This window comes from Orycteropus afer, unplaced genomic scaffold (genome assembly GCF_000298275.1).
Source record: "Orycteropus afer afer isolate SDZICR_OR568_19922 unplaced genomic scaffold, OryAfe1.0 scaffold00026, whole genome shotgun sequence".
In the NCBI taxonomy this organism is placed as follows: Eukaryota; Metazoa; Chordata; class Mammalia; order Tubulidentata; family Orycteropodidae; genus Orycteropus; species Orycteropus afer.
Genome location: NW_006921613.1, coordinates 622,156 through 642,966, shown reverse-complemented (window position 1 = coordinate 642,966; position 20,811 = coordinate 622,156). Strand labels below are relative to the sequence as shown.

At 38.2% G+C, this 20,811-nt stretch overlaps 1 protein-coding gene across 1 annotated transcript in view; it reads right to left on the bottom strand.

Moving 5' to 3' along the window:
• The window catches only part of RFX7 (regulatory factor X7), a 217,094-nt gene that overhangs the window by 12,197 nt on the left and 184,086 nt on the right, over positions 1–20,811 (bottom strand). Inside the window, exons 5-7 of the mRNA XM_007935136.1 lie at positions 5,163–5,279; positions 3,752–3,836; positions 2,676–2,883 (exon numbers count right to left, since the gene is read on the bottom strand). Coding sequence (XP_007933327.1) covers positions 2,676–2,883; positions 3,752–3,836; positions 5,163–5,279 — 410 coding nt within the window. The remainder of the gene's footprint in view (positions 1–2,675; positions 2,884–3,751; positions 3,837–5,162; positions 5,280–20,811) is intronic.

Sequence of the window (20,811 nt, the reverse complement as noted above, 5' to 3'; positions counted from 1 at the left end):
GAGTATGTAATAAAATGATTTTCTTAAAAACAAAACAAAACCCCAGCCCATTTGCATTTAGGATGTGGCATTAAGATCATTAGAGAACTATGGTGGGCAAAAACAACAGAGAGGAAAAGGGAGGGAAACACTCTACTGCTGGTATAACTTGTCCTTCCTTTCCCTAGCTCAAATTCTGCTTTCATTATTCTGGTTAACAGCAAGTAAGCTGGGGGGAAGGGCAGGAAGGAGATAAAGAACAGACTGTAAATCCTCTCCTACACTCTCATTCCTCAATAATCCTTCATCTCTCAACCCCCTAAGTACTAATTTTTCTCTTTAAATCAGCTGAAATTGCACTACCTCCTCCCAGACTCCACCCTCAGCTCTGGCTTCATGGAAACCTGTACTCCTGAGAGCCTCTATCAATGGCTCACAGCTCAGGCTGTCTTACTCCAACTGCCAGGGTTTCTGGAGAGGAATGAGTGCCAAGCAGCTGACTTACAAAAGGACATTTGTAACACAACCTGTTCTTAATATGGAGACTATATTTAAAAAAAAAAAAAAATCCAAAATAACAAATTCACTTTCAAAGGATGAATATTAATAACTACCAAGGATGTTCAGAAGAACATGTTAAGGGCTGAAAATGAAATTTCTACAGATTCTAAAAATGTTTGAGTTATGATACAATTGTTAGTGTTTAGCCTCCCAAGGTGACTGTTTTCAGAAAGGGAAAACACCTGTATATATATGTAATTTTTAGTATTTCTATTTAAAAAGCACACTTTGCATTTATAACTCCATTCATTCAACATTTAAAAAAAATTTTTTTTAATGTGATTTGAGTGGAAGTTTACAGAGCAAATACATTTTGCATACAGCAGTTCACTCACATACATGGTCTCATAACACTGGCTGCGATTTCCCACAATGCAACGCTCTCTTCCCACTTCCTCCTCATAGTTACACATGTTCCCTGTGTCCTTCCCTCCTATGCACTCCTGTCCCCTGAGGTGTCTCCTTGTGCATACACAGCCCTTCTATTCTCCCATCATTTAACATTTCTTTAGGTCAGACTCTGAGTGATGTGGGAAATGAGGAAGACAGAGATACATCTTTTCTTTATGATGTCTCCTAAGTCCTCAAGCTGTTAAAGTACTCTTGTAGTGTCAGTTAAGTAGAAGAAAGAGAAAAAAAAGGGTCCACACATCTCTTCAGCCCTTATTTTGTGAGAAAATAAGGCAGCTGGTATAATGGAGCTAACCTGGAGACAGACAAGTTAGGATTCAGGCCCCACTACTTATCTTCCTCAAGTCTGTTTCCTGATATTCAAAATGGCAATAAACATAATCTACCTCACAAGACTGCCAGAGGAATTAAATGAGATAATATGTGAGCTATCTAGGGAGTAAGGCTCGCCATTCTCCTGCTTGATGAATTCATTTCAGTCATACAATTTGCATCTAGACAGAAAAATTTTGACTAAGCTCCTTTAAGAGGTTACCTTTGCTACAACTGGTCTTCCACTGACCATAAAATGACATACCACACACACACACACACACACACACAGATACTTAAAGAATCTGATGAATGGAAACTGAAAGGAAAATGATGATATGGCATCAAAATGTACAAGATTCTAAAAAAAAAAAAAAATTAAGAGACTAATTCTGGCTGGGAGAAATCTGTAGATTTAAAAAATTTAGATTTAATAATTAGAAGAATCATCTTTAAAAAGTTCTATGTTATTATACTTTTTATGTTAATATAGTAATGCTATAATTTAATCTGCCACTTCTTAAGTTTTATGGTATGACTGAGTAAGATGTTTAAAAAATTTCATCAGAGCTGACACTTTAACACAGTTTTTAATAAGGATTAAGTAATTTATGCCAACAATACTGTTGATTCCTAAAATATTCCTCTTTGAATGGAAATATTATTTAAATGCTTATTAAAAATCAAATGTACACAAACTGCTAAGTGTAAAACAAATTTTGCTCTGTAAATTTCTACCCAAAACACAGTAATAAAAAAAAAATAAATAAAAAGTAGCATTAACACATACACACACACACACAAATGCTTATTAAAAAAAATCATTCTTGCTATTTTATAGTAATGCTTCATACAGTTTATCTTTTGTGAGACTAAGATAGCTTTCGGCGTCCAAAGACAAATTCCACCGCTACTGCTCGGAAGGAAGATGGAGCAATCTACTTCCGTAGTGATACTGCCTCAGAAATCCAAGGAGGGGTTGCTATGAGTTGGGTCCGACTCGATGGCACATAAAAACAACAACAACAGTTTCTTGAGCAAGTAAATTTCAAATTTAATCTTATTATTTTACTTGTAATATTTATTAATTTAGATATACATATATACTTAAAAGCACATGTACACACATATCTAAAATTTTTAAATAGCAAAGTAAAAATTAGTATCAACTGGGAAAACTTAAGTCTCATATTCCAGATAGCAATATACAGAAATATAGTTAATAAGCTTTACAATGAAAGGATTATTATTATTTTGTTATTGTTGGTGAAACAAGCCTATATGAGTTTAGTGATTAAGTGGCTTAAGAGTGAACTCATATAAATACTAAAAGATGAAATTCTTTTGCTACCAATTCTAAATTAGTAACACCCTGGTCAGTTTTAGCTTGTTGACAATAGTTAATTTCCTACCTGCTGGTGCTGCTGCCATTACAGTTAGAGCTGCCATTGACTTGGTGCCTATGTAGTGACTTTTTACAAGGAAGCGGGCTAATTCCAAGACTGTGTCAAATGGTTGGCTTAACACTTTCTGGGCCCACTCACACACAAGACGGCAGGCAGAAGAGATAACTTCTTCATCAATATTTTGAAGCTGCCCAGAAGGTTCAGTTCCCTCCAACTGAACAAAGGAAAAAGGAAAAGTTAACCTTTAAAGGTAATGTTCAAAGAGAAGTTCAATTCAAGCACACTCAAGATATGTACTCAAGATATTAGGAGGTACAATCTAAATTTGTTGGGTCAAAGTAGTATGAAGTGACTTCTGGCATGTTCCACCAAATCCAACCCACTGCTGTTGAGCTGATTCCAACTCATAAGTGACCCCACAGGACAGAGTAAACCCTCCTAGGGTTTTAAAGGCTGTAAATCTTTAACGGGAGCAGACTGCCACATCTTTCTCCTAGGGAGTAGCTGGTGGGCTCAAGCCGCTGACCTTTCCGTTAGCAGCCGATCACTTTAACCACGGCACCACCAGAGCTCCTTTTGGCATGTTAGAGCCTTGCAAATAAGAGGCTTGTATTTAGCGGGGCACAGCCACCAGCAGCACTGTGAATATAACGTATTAAAGGGTTGTTAAACATATATGTGAAGAGCTACAGATTCTAAAAGACTTTTCTAACATTAACAAAACAAATCATGCCACTGGCCTAGTTTTTCTTTCTATGCCAAAAGTCTAAATTTACTCTTCTGACAAAATTCGTATTACATGTATTGTCTGACAACTTGCTTTTTCCCTTGACAGTAAATCATGGATGCATGTATAAATCAGTAATTTTAAACCTATCTTTGTTTCTTTTAATTTCACCAGCTATGTTGATGTAAATGAAATATGCCAACAGTTTTCAGCCACTATAGTATTTTTTGGTATATCTATTTTGTAAATGGTACAATTCCTGGTCCCAGCTTCGATCTAAGACTATGAAGTATGTATTTTAATGTTGATATAAAGGTACAATTCTACTTATTACAAAGAAAAGCAGAGGTCTTACCCCATCTCCAGTTCTGTGAAAGTCAAGGTTGGGCAGTGTTGGCATATGAACAAGAGCTTTTTTTCTTAATCCACTGTAGCAATATGTAATAAAGAGTTAAGGCCTAAAATACTCTAAATTAAATGAACTACATGCACACAAGCTCACACACACACACACTCATACACACATAGCATTTGAGAAGTGAAATGAGAATAACATTAGCATGAGATATTATCTTTCTGAATTCTTCAGCAAGAGAAACAATAATTGTAGAAACTCAAAAGTTTAGTCTTTCAAAACTGGAATAATCACTGTAGAATGTTACTGTCTCAAATCAAACAAAATAATTCTCATCTGTTATAAATTTTATGAATAAATGTTCCTAACAGGTTGTGCCAGCCCCAGTAACAAACAGGTCAGAAGGAAAGGAATAGCCAGATGGAAACCTGGCATAGAGAAAGGAAACTTTAGCCCAGGGCACTGGGACAAAAACAACTCTTAAAGAGTCACAAGAGCTTTTAACGTTTTCGTTTCTCTTTTTCCACTGAAACACACAGGATTATCACCTGTAACATGCCAAAGATACGTCAAGACATTTCTGTTTGTATTCAGGAAACAAGGATAGGTCAAGCAGCAAAGGGTTAAAGAACACCTGGAACACTGTTTTAGAAAAGTAGCTTTCCCATTCCCGTCCCCTCATCTCTTCCATAATAGCTAATTTTATGCACTGAAAAAGACCAAGAAATAAGCTGGGAGAAAACGACTTACTACTAATCTGATACACTGACCCTCTCTTTCTAAGAGTAGAAAGGACTTTAATAAACTCTTAATTTTAATTTCCTTACTTCTATTTGCCCCTAAGTACTTCTCTATCACAAGAAGGACCTTTCCTATCCCCTAGCTTTAATTTTAATATTGGCTTTAAGTGGCTGGCTGAAAAATACTTTAAGGAAAATACAATCTTTCAGTAAAAATTCAACAAATTTCTTTTTGGGAATGTTCTCTTTATTTGCCAAGGAGATCTCAATGTTTCTAAGTGAGAGAAAGGAAAAGAGGTAAGATCTAAAGTCTTTCTCCATTTTTATTCATATCATTTATAATTGTTGAACTATGCTATGTCCCTAAAATTCTTACTGTTAAGGAAAAGATGGAAAGATCAGACTATTAAGCAACACATTACAGTGATGAATAAAGTGGAATCTATCACAATCCTAACATGCAAATAAACTATTCTTTGCTATTTCTCTTGCAGTTAAATAAATAGCTGGGAAAATAAGATTTGTAATTATTCTACTGAGTACTTTTGAGTTGTTTATATTTGCTGATTTGAATTTAGTTCTAAATATACTTACGAGTTGAATTTCAACAACAGATGTTCTGTAATAAGTGAGGAATAAAGAGATTACTAAACTCTTCTAGTAAAGGATATTTAGATTTGCCTCTTGTGCCCAGGCGACGTGCCTTCATATTTGGAAAGACGTTTTTCATTATCTTTCCAAAGTCAGCAGCACTTAATGGATGATAACCAAGATTGTCACAATAGCTCCTGCAAAAGAGGGATGGACCAATTTACAGAGCAACAAAATGAAGTTTTACACAGCATGGAGATACTTCAATACAATTTTGATCCCTTTGACAAAGTGAAGAAGCAGATCTGTAAGTCATTCACCACAATTTTCATTCATATACGATTACCACATTCTTTTTCTTCTAAAATGTATTTTGTTGTTGTTGTTGCTGAGAAGATATATAAGCAAAACATACACCAATTCAACAGTCTCTACATGTATAATTTAGTGACATTGATATTCTTTGAGCTGTGCAACCATTCTCACCCTCCTTTTCTGAGTTGTTCCTCCTTCATTAACATCAACCCACTGCCCCCTAAGGTTCCTATCTAATCTTTCAAATTGCTGTTGTCACTCCGATCCTATATGGTTCTTAAAACAGCATAATGCTTACCAGCAGATCCTTTTCACTAGTTAAGCTAAACTACTGTTTGATTTTAAGATGACTTCAGGGGATATTTTTGGTTTAAGGTTTCAAGATTATCACAGGGCAATAGTTTGAGGGGTTCATCCACTTTCTAGGGCTTCAGATAGTTTAAGGTCCACAAAAATTTGAAATTCTGTTCTGCATTTTCCCCCTTTTTGATCAGGATTCTTCTATGAAATCTTTGATCAAAATGTTCAGTAATGGAAGCTCATCACTACCCAGCTCTGGTCTTACGGCAAAGAATGCAGTTGTTCATGGAGGCAGATAGCCAGACGTTCCATGTCCTCCTCCTATTATGACTCTCTCCCTCTTCCTTTGTTGAACAGAGAGCAATTGTTGTGCCTTGGACAGTCACTCGCAAGCTTTTTAGACCCCAGGCACTGTATAATAGAAGCACTAAACATGTTAATTAAACCAATTAACTGGGATGTCCCCATGAAACCATGACTCTAAAGCTCCAAACCAAGAAACAAAGTCCTATGAAGTGTTTGGTTGTAAGCAGCCTTAGCATCTACTCTTTCTTTTGTCAGTGTTGCAAATATATCACACAACTTTTGTCTATCTAATTTTTTTTATAGATACACACATTATTAGGAGCTCTGGTAGCATAGTGCCTAAGGCACTTGAAAGCAAACCAGAAGGCAGGTGGTTCAAACCCACCAGCCACTCCTCGGAAGGAAGATGGGGCAATCTACTTTCGTAGTGATACTGCCTCGGAAATCCAAGGAGGGGTCGCTATGAGTCGGGTCTGACTCGACGGCACATAACAACAACAACAACAATACACACATTATTAACAGCAATTATAATAATTGGCTGTGCAACCCTACCCTTAATGCGATTTTTCCATCACTGTTAACCCCTCTTTTCCCCCTCCCTCCTATCTCCGGTAATCAATAATAAAGTTTGGTCTCACATTTCCATTGTCTTGTCTTTTTATATAATTGAGGTCATATAATATTTTTCTTTTTATGATTGGCTTACTTTGCTCAGCATAATGTCTTCAAGCTATAGCCATACTGTAGCATGTCAAGATTTAATTTCTCCTACTGGGTTAATAGTCCATTGTATGTATATGATCAGTATTTTTTAGAGAAATGAGTTAACTCAGGTTTAGTTTGCTTGTTTCATATTCAGTGTATACAGTACTGCTTTCAATAGCATTCAAGAATCTTACAGTAAGATATAATGGTGGTACAAAGCATTCCAAGAACAATCCAAACCACACTCTGACATGCGTATGAGTACATCCAACTCAACTACCAGGGCTATTAAGTGTCTACATCTGTATCAAGCTCACATACTGGGATAATTTCCAATACAAATATCATGTATGTCAGACATGACATCTGTATTTTACTGTACTATATTTGTACTACAGAGACAATACTACTATACAGTTTAAAATTTAGAAACATGATATGCTAGAATTAAAAGGGACACCTTAGAGATCATCTACACCAATTCTTATTTTACCAATGAGGGAAAAAAACAAAGGCACAAAAAGAGGTTCCAATGGTTCAGTGTTCTCTCTCCTAATCACACCCCCATTCCCCACTGCTATCAAGTCCATTTGAACTCATCGTGACACTATAGAACAGAGTGGAACTGCTCCATAGGGTTTTGAGGCGGAAGTCTTTACAGAAGCAGATTGCTACATCTTTCATGGAAAAATGGTTTGGGCTTCAATTGCAGCCCATTTGGTTAGCAGCTGAGTGCTTTAACCACTATGCCAGCAGGGACCCTGATAGTGACTTGAAACAGGATCAAGAAAACAAGCCAAGAATCTTAACTGTTTTTCTAAGGTTGACAATCAAAGATACAAGGCCAATCAGTCTTCAATACTAGTTCAGCAGCAGACTAAGGTGGTTTTGACTGTGAAGACCTTCGTAACTGTTGGCCTTTTGGGAGAGCCATTACCTGGGAAATACTAAGGAAAAGAAGTCAGATGAGCTCCAAAGTAATTCAATCTCCTTATCCCATTTTAGCATCAACCAGGAACAGACTCCTGATGAAGAATTCATGAGGTGGAGAACCAAAGTGAGAAAATTAGGAAGAAAAGAAATGAAAACAACTGGAAGACATGGTGGGCAGGGTATAATGGTAACTGGGACTTGGGTCCTGTAGACTGCTGAATATCCTGACAAGATTCCTAAAGTGAGCAAAACTCATAATATCAAAGTGAGAGGGGCTCAGGAAGAGATAAGGAACCCTGGGGAGCCTGAATACAGGGGGAATGCTGACAAGTGTGGGTAGCTGGAGATAATGGTATTTCTCTAGGTCATTCCCTCCCCATTTTCCCACATGGAATCCTACCTGTGTTTCCCCCTTCTGAGTGTGTGTGTGTGTATCCCCATTCCAAAAACAAACTGCATCAAATCATTACAATTTCCACAGCAAATTAGTCATCTTAATGATGTGAACCAGTACAGAAAGAAAAAGTGATGAAAATGAGGCTTTTTTGCACTTCAGGGTCCTGACTGGTTTCCTCTACCTTGAACAGGACTTTTCATATCCTTCAAGTTCCACCTTAAATATTCCAAATTTGAAAAGGTCTCTTCTGACTACCTATCGATAGCAGTGCCCTCTTGCCCATTTCCATTATTATTCCCTATCAGTGTACTCTGTTTGAATTCTTCTCATGATTTATAATTATGTAAGAGTTAATTTACTTGTCTTCTTCATTAGACTGTAAATTCAATCTGAGTAGTGGCCATATTTATCAGGTTCACCACTGTTACCTCAGCACCAGGAACAAGATTTAAGAGTCACATTAAACCCTCCCGTATAACATATTTACAACTGCAAGGAAAAAGAAAAACAAAACAAAAACCCAACAACAGACTTCAAACTTAAAAAAAAAAAAAAAAAAAAGCACAAAAGAGAACACTGTTCACTGACTCCTACGACAATATTGGCAAATGGGCCTAAAGAACACACACAAAAAAGAGAAGCAGAGTAATAAACCTAATGACATATAAAACATCTATTCTATTCTCCCTCTGTGCTTTAGATTTTATAACATTTTTTCCACTGTATTAGTATACAAAAATTTTTACTCTGGAAGAAGGAGTAGTTAAGAAGTTGGCGATAAAAGTAAGTATCAAGATAACTGTGATAGTTCGGTTTGTGTGTCAACTTGGCTAGGCCTGGTTGAGTGGCTGGGCAGCTGGATGTACTTATTCCCCATGGTCAGATTGGTAATTAACTCCTTGGTGGAATGTATTGCAGCAGCTTAGTAGCTGCTTTAGGGATTTACTCTGCTTCCCGTATATAAGCAACAGCTTTGGGAAAGGCATCTAGCTTATGGCACACTTGAACCCGGGATGTAGCCGTGTCATTGTTCACCAGCCTGCCATGCTCTGCCAACCTGGGGACTTTCAATGGACTTTAATTAATGGCCTGCCATGTTGTTTGGTAACACTGGGACTGTGCAATTCATTTGTCAACTTTGGGCTTGTTAGCCTCAGCAGGCAGTAGCTGCCTGAGTGAAGAGATGCCTCTAGCTTCAGTGGGCTGGGAGCAAGAGGCAGAGCTGAAGCCCAAGGTCGAGGGACTTTCATCTAGCCCCTAGAGCCTGGCACTTTGAACTTGGACTCCTAGCCTCCCGAACTATAAGAGCATAAACTCCTGTTTGTTCAAGCCATCCCATATGTGGTATATTCTTGTCAGAGTGGCACTGGTAACCAGAACAATGATCAATGCAAAATTTGTCAAATAAAATTTTTGCTGAGAGAGTTCAGAAAATGATTACCTATTTTTATCTAGTTTTTGATTTTTACTTATTCCATTAAAAGATAGGAGTTCATCTAGTGGAAGGATTATTTCTTTACAAGTAACTTGATTTTCAAAACACTCTTTAGTGGATAAACATTAAAATTACTTTGTAGGCATATAAACAGATCAAAATATTCCTCTGGATTAAACAGCAGGGCAATGTCAGAAAGAAAATAAAACTAAATATTAATGATTCAAGCTTCTATTCTTCGTATCTCACATATCAAAGAGAAAAAAATAACAAAGTCTCAATTTAAAAATAGTAACAATACCAGATACAGGTCCTCAATGCCTTCATTTTGAGCAGAATTCTGTGAACTGGAAATGAATTCAGAAGTTGTCTAGTTCAACTTTCTCCAGATGAAGACATGGCCATACTCCTAATGTTAACTAATACGAACACCTTCCCTGATGGAGAGGGATCTATATTATAAAGAGCCCTATCTAATATTTAAAGAAAAAGAATTCTACTATTTGGGTCCTTTGCCCTCTGGAAAAATCTAGGTATTTACTGTTTGTAAATAAAATTTAATAAGTATTATTAAAGTTATCTATTGATAATTTTGAAACCAGTGTTGTGTAACAACCCCTAAGGTCACTCCAGGCCATGTGGAGATCTTGATTGGCTTACATCTCATTTTCCTGTTTCTTAATTTTAACTGCAGGCTTAACTGCAAGATAGGGTGTCAATTAACATCTAACTCAGCGTCATATTTTATTTATGCAAGACTCAAAAAAGGGTAAGGAACAGAGAATGTTCTGTTCATAAGAAAACTAACACTCTAATGCCATTCTTAAAATGTTATTTGTTCTTTCTCTTTATAAAAAGCTATTTCATCTTAAGCCTTTGAAAGTAAGCCTAACATTCAACACGGCCATGAACAAGTCATTCAAAATCCATGGAAGCAGTTCAGTTTTTAATGTTTATTCATGCTATTTAAAATTAAGGATAGAACTTACAGGTAAACATTATTTTAAATACATAAAGATAAAAACAAACATCATAAAAGATAGGTGGCAAAATACAGACAGAGGATATCAAACCATAGCTGACTTTTTTTGGAAAGCTTTACACATATAACCTCATTTAATCATCCCAACAACCCTGAGGCAGGTATTATACATAATTTGTAGATGAGGAATTTGCATAGGAAATCAATCTTGGTCATTTTGTCTAACCTACTCACCTTACAGATGAGACATTTTTTATAGCTAATTAATGACTGTAAGCATACTGAAACCTTTGAAAATAATAAAAATTGTGTAATTTTTCAGAATATTTGTAAAGAGAAGAATTTATTAAGATATATAAATTTTTAAAATCATTAAACCCATTTCTTACCAAGATCTACATTGTTATTTTGGTTAATCTTAGCATTCATTTATTACAAATGACCAAAAAGGGTATGGAAATTTAAAGAGGTTCTGACATGGTAGAATTACATTCCCTTAAAGGTATTAATTGAAGAATGTATTTGCTAGATAATATGGAAGACAAATGAGGAAAAAAGTAATATAGTGAGATGTAAATCTGGCTTGCGTTGCTGAAATTTTCCAATATTTCTTAAGAGGAATTAGAGCCTAATACTCTAGAAAGAAAAACTCTTTGAAATGCTCTGCTTTTGACCATATTCCTGATGTTCTAAAAGGTCCCACAGCAGGGCTATGTGCATCACCAGGAAAGACATCAGAAGGCCCTAACCTTTCACCTCTAGCTACCCTTAAGGCTCTATGAAAGCAGGAAGTGAAGGCAGAGTTATAAACTACCTGGCTGAATGTTGACAGCATGCCAAACCTGCACACAGATTCTCTGCCAAAGATTGACAGACTTATTGTTTCCAGATATTTAAGGAACTTTGTTGTCTGATCACTAGCTAAACACTAAACTGAGTAGAAACTTGAATGGTCATGCAAGACAAAGAATACAGATGTTACAGAATTACCTCAGTGCTAAAGGGGCACAGAGGGGGCAACCTTCTGACCTCCTCTAACTCCACAGGAGGGAGACAGAATCACCATCAGCAGCCCAAAGCCTGTTCTTATGAGGCCAGAAATGCCATCACCCTCCATCCCTTTTACCAACCTTGACACCAACCGTCCCTCTCATGGCACCCACCACCTCTCTGTTGGGTTTGATAATTCACTGCAGTGGCCATACAGAACTCACAGATTATGAGGTTTATTAGGGAAGCAACAGGCTACAATTCAAGTTCAGGAATGTGCCCAGAATATAGTTCTTCAATCAGGACAGTCTCCTCTCTGCTATGTCCTTAGACACACCTCTCTGGCCCTTGGCCTCTTGGCGTGGCCTCTGCCTCTGTGGGTCAGGTAAGCCTGCCCCTCTGTCTCATGCCTCTTGGTTTCCCTGTTGCCATCCCTCAGCCGGGCATCTCTCTCAGCAGCACGTGTCTCTCTCAGCAGTGCATCTCTTTCAGCCGGCAGTGAGAGATTCTTTTCTGCCTCTGTTGTTGTTGTTAAGTGCCGTCGAGTCGTTTCTGACTCATAGCGACCCCATGCACAGCAGAACGAAACACTGCCCGATCCTGCGCCAGCCCCACAATCCCTGCTATACTTGAGCCGATCATCGCAGCCATCGTGTCAATCCATCTCCTTGAAGGTCTCCCCCTCTTTTGTCGACCCTCCACCCTACCAAGCATGACATCCTTCTCCAGGGAATGGTCCCTTCTTACAACATGACCAAAATAGGTGAGAGAAGTCTGGCCATTCTTGCTTCCAAGGAGCATTCTGGCTGTACTTCCTCCAGGACAGATCTGTTAGTTCTTTTAGCAGTCCATGGTACTTTCAGCATTCTTCGCCAGCACCACAACTCAAAAGCATCAACTCTTCTTCGGTCTTCCTTATTCATTGTCCAGCTCTCACATGCATACGAGGCGATTGGAAATATCATGGCTTGTGTCAGGCGCACCTTAGTCCTCAAGGAGATATCCTTGCTCCTCAGCACTTGAAACAGTTCCTTCGCAGTTGACTTTCCCAATGCTACACGTCGTCTAATGTCCTGACTGCTGCTTCCATTGGCATCAATTGTAGAACCAAGCAATGTGAATTCCTTGACAACCTCAATCTTCTCTCCATTGATTGTGATGCTGCTCATTGGTCCAGTTGTGAGGATTTTTGTTTTCTTTATGTTGAGATGTAATCCATACTTGCAGACTGTATTCCTCAACCTTCATCAGTAGGTGCCTTAAGTCATCCTCACTTTCAGCAAGCAAAGTTGTATCGCCTGCATATGTCAGGTTGTTAATGATTCTTCCTCCAATCCTGATACCACGTTTTTCTTCATATAGTCCAGCTTCTCGGATTATTTGCTCAGCATATAGATTGAATAAGTGTGGAGACAGAATACAACCCTGACGCACTCCCTTCTTGATTTTAAACCATGTAGTGTCCCCTTGTTCTGTTCGAACGACAGCCTCCTGGTCAAGGTACAGATTCCTCATGAGTACAATCAAGTGCTCGGGAATTCCCATTCTTCTCAATGTTATCCATAATTTGTCATGATCCACACAATCAAATGCTTTTGCATAGTCAATAAAACACAAGTAAACATCTTTCCGGCATTCCCTGCCTTGACCTAAGATCCATCTGACAACAGCTATGATATCCCTTGTTCCACGTCCTCTTCTGAATCCGGCTTGAACCTCTGGAAGTTCTCTGTCAATATAGGCTAGAAAATATTTCTGCCTCTAGGAGGACTCATTTTAAGCCTGGCAGAGCAGCAAAACTAACCAATCCCAACATCAAAATTCTACACACCTAAGAGCAAACTTCCCACAAGATTACTTTGTACTGCTACAACAGAAATACTCCATGTGGATAACTTTAACAATTAGGAGTTTAAATTGCATGGTCCCACCCAGTAATCCGGGAGCTCTGGTAACATAGTACCTAAGGCACTTGACTGCTAACCAGAAGGCTGGTGGTTCAAACCCATCAGCTACTCTTTGGAAAGAAGGTTGGGCAATCTACTTCCATAGGGATACTGCCTCGGAAACCCAAGGAGGGATAGCTATGAGTTGGGTCTGACTAGACGGCACATAACAACCACCACCACCCAGTAATTCAGTGGGAGTTACAAAGACTATGGCTAGAAAAGCCATACCATGTAATTTACCACACTGCACTCAGAAAAGTAAAAAAAAACAACAAACAAAAATAACTATAACAAGAAACAGCAACAATGAACCTTGGGAAGGGGAAGAATCTGATTTCCATAGTGCCACATTATATTATTTTAAATATATAGTTTGAAGCAAAAATTATGAGACATTCAAAGAAACAAGAAATATACCCCATGCATAGGAAAAATAGAAATGAATAGCAACTGTCCCTTAGGTGGCCTAAATGTCTGACTCACAAGACAAAGACTTTAAAGCAGCAAATTTAAATATGTTCATGTAACTATGGGAAACCATGTTTCACCATGTCAAACAGAGAAATAGAAATTAGAAAAAGTAAACAAAAATTCTAGTTGAAAAGTACAAAAACTGAAAAAGAAAAACCTGACTAGAGGAGCTCAGCAGCAGGTTACAGCAGACACAAAAAAGCAGCAGCAAACATGAAAAACAGTGAACTGAGATTACCCTTTCTGAAGAACAGAAAGAAAAAAGAATGAAGAAAAAAAAAAAAAACAGCCTCAGAACCCTGTGAAAGACATACAAATATGGAAGTCTCAGAGGAAAGAAGGAAGAATATTTGAAGAAATAACACTTAAACTTTCTAAATGTGATGAAAACATTAACCAACATAATCTAGTCTGAAGTAATAATCTAGTTTGAAGCTCAAGAAGATCCAAATAGGATAAACTCAAACAGATCCACAATGAGGTATTATTTCATAATCAAACCGCCAAGAGACAAAGAGAAAATCTTAAAAGCAACAAGAGAAATGCAACTCATTATGTTCAAGGGATACTCAATAAGAGTATCCCTTATTTCTCATCAGAAACCATGGAATCCCAACAGTGGGACAACATATTCAAAGTACTGAAAGAAAAAGACTGTCAATAAAGAATTCTACATCCAGAAAAAACTATCCTTCAAAAATGTCAGAGAAATTAAGATATTCCCAGTTTATCAAAATCTGAGAGAATTCTTGTAGCACACCTGTCCTACAAGAAACACTACAGAGAGTCCTTCAAGCTTAATATAAAAGGACAATATATAGTAACTCAAGTCCACATGAACAAATAGTGAGCACTGGTAAAGACAATTACATAGGTAATGAGATTGGTCTCACAGGTATCCTCCTTCTTATCCACAAGAACTGAAAAAGAGAGCTTAGTTAAGCACAAACAGAAATAATACAGGGCATATTCTTTAAATTTTTATAACTTATCATCACAGCATTCCTTCTCAACAAGTTTCCTGAAGTTAAGACAACATACTGTAATAAAAGCCTACTGCCACTGAGTTGATTCTGACTCAGAGAGACTCTACAGGATATAGCAGAACTGCCCCATGGGGTTTTACTAAGGTTGTAAATCTTTACAGAAGCAGACTGCCTCATCTTTCTCCTACAGAATAGCTAGTAGGTTCAAACCACTGACCTTCTGGTTAGCAGCCAAATGCTTTAACCACTGTGCCACGAGTACTCCTTACATTCTGTAATACATTAAATAAAGTCTAAATAATTTTGAATACTTCTTCAAACTACACCTATGCTTTACTTATCAACTATCTTGTTATCTGGTATTTCACATTTATGACAACTTTGAAAAAATTCTCAGGCAGCACCTCCGATGGTCCATGCCCCATGTGGGGCTGTAGCCAGGCCCAGGGTGCACTCCATGGGCCACCCCTAATGGTGATGACTGGGCCACGAGGGATGATAGCTGACTGGGAGAAGGATGCCTTCTCTCATTTGTGCAACACTCGACTCCTCTCCCCCCACTCCCGGCCCCTGTGGGCTCTGTCATGGGGAAAGTGTGGCGGTGAAGGGAGGTCCACCATGCCATGTACATCCTGAGACTTGCTGGGCATGCCCAATGGATGGTGAGCTACCGGGGGTGGGGGAATGACACCATTGCTGAAGACGGGGCATGGCCCTTAATTCTCGCATAATACCAATTTTACATTAACAACCTGGTCTTTGGAACCTAATCATATTAACAAGTGGACAGCAGGTGTAGTTCATTTCCAACCATCAAAATAGCTATCTGATAAAAGGAGCCATCTAACTTGCAGTGAAGGAAATATAAAAGGTCTTGATCACAGGTATATCTCTTAATGTTTGCTTGGGGAACATCTGACCACATATACATCTGTGGTCCCACAAACTTATAACAGAGTTCAGAAATCTCAATGGGAGAACAAGATGCAGCAGAAGTACTCTGCTAAGTACAGATAGCGAATCTGTTTCTCACTAGCTTTCTAGGACCCCTATCTGTCCTGGCCTGGTGCAGCAGGGAGAGGGGGTCCCAGTGCCCATCCACAGCTGCCTGTCCCACCATGCCTGCTCCAGGCAGGGATGAAGTATTCAGAAATTCAGTAGTATTGCTGCCAATAGGTGGCAGCCAGTCATGAAGAAGGGAAGAATTCCTCAAGAAAATAAGAGAGAGAGAGAGAATAAAGGAGGTAAGTAAGAAAGATGTGTTTCCCAAATACATGTAGGGATTTTATATCTTGACTAGCTGACTACTTTCTTTTGGAGGACTGTGGGATAGAATGTAATACATACATACAATATAAACACTTAAGTTAACTTAGGGTTCTAAAGCATACATTTTCAATATTTTTACTATATGATCCCATCAAATTTACTTACTTAAATTACTAGAAAACTCAGTGACTTCTGCCTAAGTTTAGTAATTTCCGATAGAATACAGTGAGTTACAAAGTAAGTGAGAGGTGAACAAGTTAAGAAAACTTTACTGTACTGCCTATGGTGACAGAATGTCTCAGGGATCTGAAAGTTGCTATGACTTAGGCTGTCAGGATATTCATTTAACAGCCATTTAAAGTGTCTATCAAGCACCAGGTTCCTAAAGGGGTGTAAGATTAACTTGGAAGACAAGAAAACTACAGCCACATGATCATATGCTGTGTTGCATTGATAAATGTGAAAATAAATGAAAGATTTTGGTTAAGTATGACAGACTGATCACATGATTAAAACAAACAAACAAAAAAACCCACCTCAATGAAGAAGAAAACCAAAGCATGGAAACAATTAGTACTGTTATATCATGCAATCCTCAGCCTATACACCATGAGACCAGAGGAACTAGACAGTGCCTGACTACCACTGTCAACCACTCGGAATGGGATCTATGTAGGAGATCCTGTATAGAGTGGGAGAACAATGTGGAACAAAATTCAAAATCAATTAAAAAAAAAGGGTGTGTGTGTGTGTGACCCAGTTTGCTGGTCTCATAGAGCCTGGTGGAACCACTGAGACTATGGCCCTTAGCTGCCCTTGAGGTCTGGAATTGAACCCACTCCTGTGGCTTCCAGCCAAACAAAAGACAGGCATATGAGCTGAACATTTACTTTAGGTAGATATACTCTTTGGAGAGATCAATCATGGGAGAAAAGAAGGGCTGTGTATGCACAGGGAGACAGCTTGGGGGGTAAGAAGGCATGGAAGGGAAGGACACAGGGAAGAGGTGGCTATGGGGAGGAAGTGGGAGTAGACCTGTTGCATTAGGGGAGATTACAGTCAATGTAATGAGACAAAGTGTATGTGAACTGCTGTGTGGAAGATGAATGGGCTCTGTAAACTTTTCACCCAAATCACACACACACAGAATGTCAATATAAGGAATAAATACTCCCAGGCAGAGCTAGCTTAACCTTTTGCAGAGATATAAATGAGGAGTGGCTGGGACTCAAGCAGAAAACAATGATGAGGTGGAAATATAAATTACTCAGTAGAGTTGGGATATGCAGAAGGTACAGATTTGTTAAGTCATCTAACAAAAACAGTGTTTTTTTAATTATAAATTGAAAAACACATATAGCCAAATAGAAATAGACCATGGCTAAGTCTAGTTTGAGGAGAAAAAAAGGAAAACACAAATGCACAAAGCTAAGGATATGAAAAAGGATATAACAGATAACAGAAGATATTAAATTTATAAGAAAATAGTATAGAGTTCCAGTAAGATGGCAGAATAGGCAGAAAGACTGCACAGACCCTCTTCAACAAAGAAAAGAGGAACCAATTAACACAGATTCAGAAGATAACCCTGGACCCCTGAGCCTTGAAGGGAAGGATATAGAAGTGGACTAAACCCCAACTACCAGAAGAATTTGCATGAAAACACCAAAAAAAAGGAGACATATGGAGCTGCAGTCTGGCAGTGATCCTGACAGTACAGACAGCTTAGATATTGCCGAGTGATGGTAGGACCTAAGAATTAACTTAAAATTCAGCCCTGCTAGCCAGGGACTACACAAAGGACTGTTCTGGTGGCTGGTAAATAAAAGGGGAAGCAGCAAAGAGGAATGCAGGCTGAGCTGTGGACTTTTACCTGTCCGGAGGGCGCAGATATTTAGAGTGTTTATAAGCGGTTTGACCATTTTGGATATTTAAAGCAACAGCATTCTTCCAGATTCCAGGGACTAAAGAATAGGCTAAATTTGCCAGGAACTGCAAGGACATTCTGGATGCGGACAACTAGAAAGGTGCAACATTCCCCTTGTTACTCTTATACCCCATACCCTGTTGGTTAATGGAGGGGTGGCCATCTCTCACTCACCCTGACCCACCTTCTGGGCCAGCAGGAATTCCATCCAAGTCTGCGTGCTCAGATGGAGCCTGGGTGCCCTGCCCCACCATATCATGATTTTTTTTTTTGTTTTGTTTTCTGTTTGCTTGTTTTTGTCTGTTTAAGAACTACTACTATTATTATTATTTTGTCCTTTTTACTTTTTCTTTATTCTTCCCCTCCCAGATTCTAGTTTTCAGCTTTTTTTTTTTTTTTTTTTTTTTACTTTTCCCTGCCCCTGGTTGCAATTTTTTTTGTTCTTTTTCATGGTTAATCCGGTTCCTTGTTTTTCTTTTTGAGTTTTCCCCATTTTTTTTCTACATTATTCTCCTTCTCTGCCTTTTTTCTCCTATTGCCCTCTCGCCAGATATTGCAAGTTCTTTATTTTTCTTTTCCCTTTTTTGGTTACTGTTTCTGTGTGATTACATGGTGTGTTTTTTATCCACGTGCTTTTAATTTTTGATGGTTATTCAATTGTTATTTTTGTCTAACTGAGTAGAAGACAGCAACAATCCCCATATGACACAAGTACACTCACACCTCATGCAGCTTCACTTACTGAATGAGAGCCACCACCTCCTTCTCCACCAACGGGCCAATGATAAACAACCACCAAGAAGAGCCTGACTCACCCTTGGCTGCTCTTCACAAACAGTTAACAGAGATCTAAATACAACAATGTCACAATGTGTCGGACATAACAGACCATCACAGTCCACACAAAGAAGCACGATAAAGTGGTACAAACAAGGCAGCAGGATACAGACCCACACCACATCCCTGAGGAAGAGGCAGCATTGGAACTCTCTGATAAGGAATTCAAAATAATTATATTTAGGTATCTTCAAAGGATTGAGAGGCAGATCAAGGAAAACTCAGACAAAACCCTAGAAGAATTCTGGAAGAAAATGCAGGAAGAAGATGACAAAATAAATGAAAAATTAGAAGTGGTTCAAAATCTACAGATAGAAATCCAGAAGATAAATACTAAATATTGAAAGGGCAAAGGAGGAGAACTGATGCAATAGAAGATAAAATTAATGAGACTGAAGACAAATACCTGAATACTTTTCTGGAAAGGGATCAATGAGAAAAAAGATCAAAACAAAATGAAGAAAGCCTAAGGTTCATGTAGGATACCATCAAAAGGAATAACCTACATGTCATTGGAATTCCAGAACACGAAGAGAGAAAGAAAACCACTGAGAAAACTGTCCAAGATTTGCTGGACTTCCCTGATATGACAAACGATGAGAATATATCCATTTAGGAAGTCCAACAAATCCCACACAGGATAGACCCCAAAAGAAAATCACCAAGACATATCATCATCAAACTCATCAAAACCAAGGACAAAGAAAGAATCCTGAAAGCAGCACGGGAAAAACAAAAAATTACTTACAAAGGACAACCAGTAAGAATAAGTTCTGATTTCTCAGCAGAAACCATGAAAGCGAGAAGGCAATGGAATGGTATTTACAAAATCCTGAAAGATAAAATTTTCAACCAAGAATTATACACCCGGCAAAATTGTTCCTCAAATATGATGGTGAAATTAGGAGATTTCCAGATAAGCAGAAGCTAAAGGAATTTGTTAAAACCAGACCAACCTTACAAGAAATACTAAAGAGAGTCCTTTGAACAGAGAACCAAAAATAGTAAACAACAACTGACCATTAATATGCAAGATGGCATAACCTAGAAACCACAGCTACAGACATATCCAAAGTAAAATGAGCTTACAAGATTGTAAACAGGGAACCAGAGACTTCAATTGGAAAATGAGGACAACTACAAACCAAAAAGAGGGAAAAAATAGTTTAATTACAGGACTTCCAAAGGGTGAGGAAGTCAAGAGAGTTGCAAGACAGTATGGACTATTCTAAATTCAGGGAGAAAATTATAAATCACAGGTTAACCTCAAAGAAAAGTAATAAACCTTCACATCACAATAAAAAAGAGGACAAGCACAAACATTTAGCAAATACTAAAACAACAGCAACAAAGGAAATGATAACACGATTCATAAACATAATGAGATCAGCACAGAAAATAATATGGAACAAAGAAACCAGGGACAACATGAAAAAACATGTAACAAAATCACAACAACCAATTCATACTTGTCAGTAATCACACTGAATGTCAATGAATGAATTAAATGCACCACACAAGAGGCGGAGAGTTGCAGACTGGGTAAGAAAACAAAACCCATCAATATGCTGTCTACAAGAAAAAAATAAGACTAATAGAGACAAAGACAAAAATAAGACTAAAAATCAAAGGTTGGAAAAAGATGTATCAAGCAAATCGCAACAATAAAAGAGCAGGAGTGGCAATATTAATTTCTGATCAAATTGACTTTCAGACAAAAACCACCATACAAGACAAGGAAGGACATTATATAACAATTAAAGAATCCATTGAATAAGAAGATGTTGTTGTTGTCATGTGCCGTCAAGTCAGACCCGACTCATAGCGATCCCTCCTTGGGTTTCCAAGGCAGTATCACTACAGAAGTAGATTGCCCCATCTTCCTTCCGAGGAGTGGCTGGTGGGTTTGAACCGCCAGCCTTCT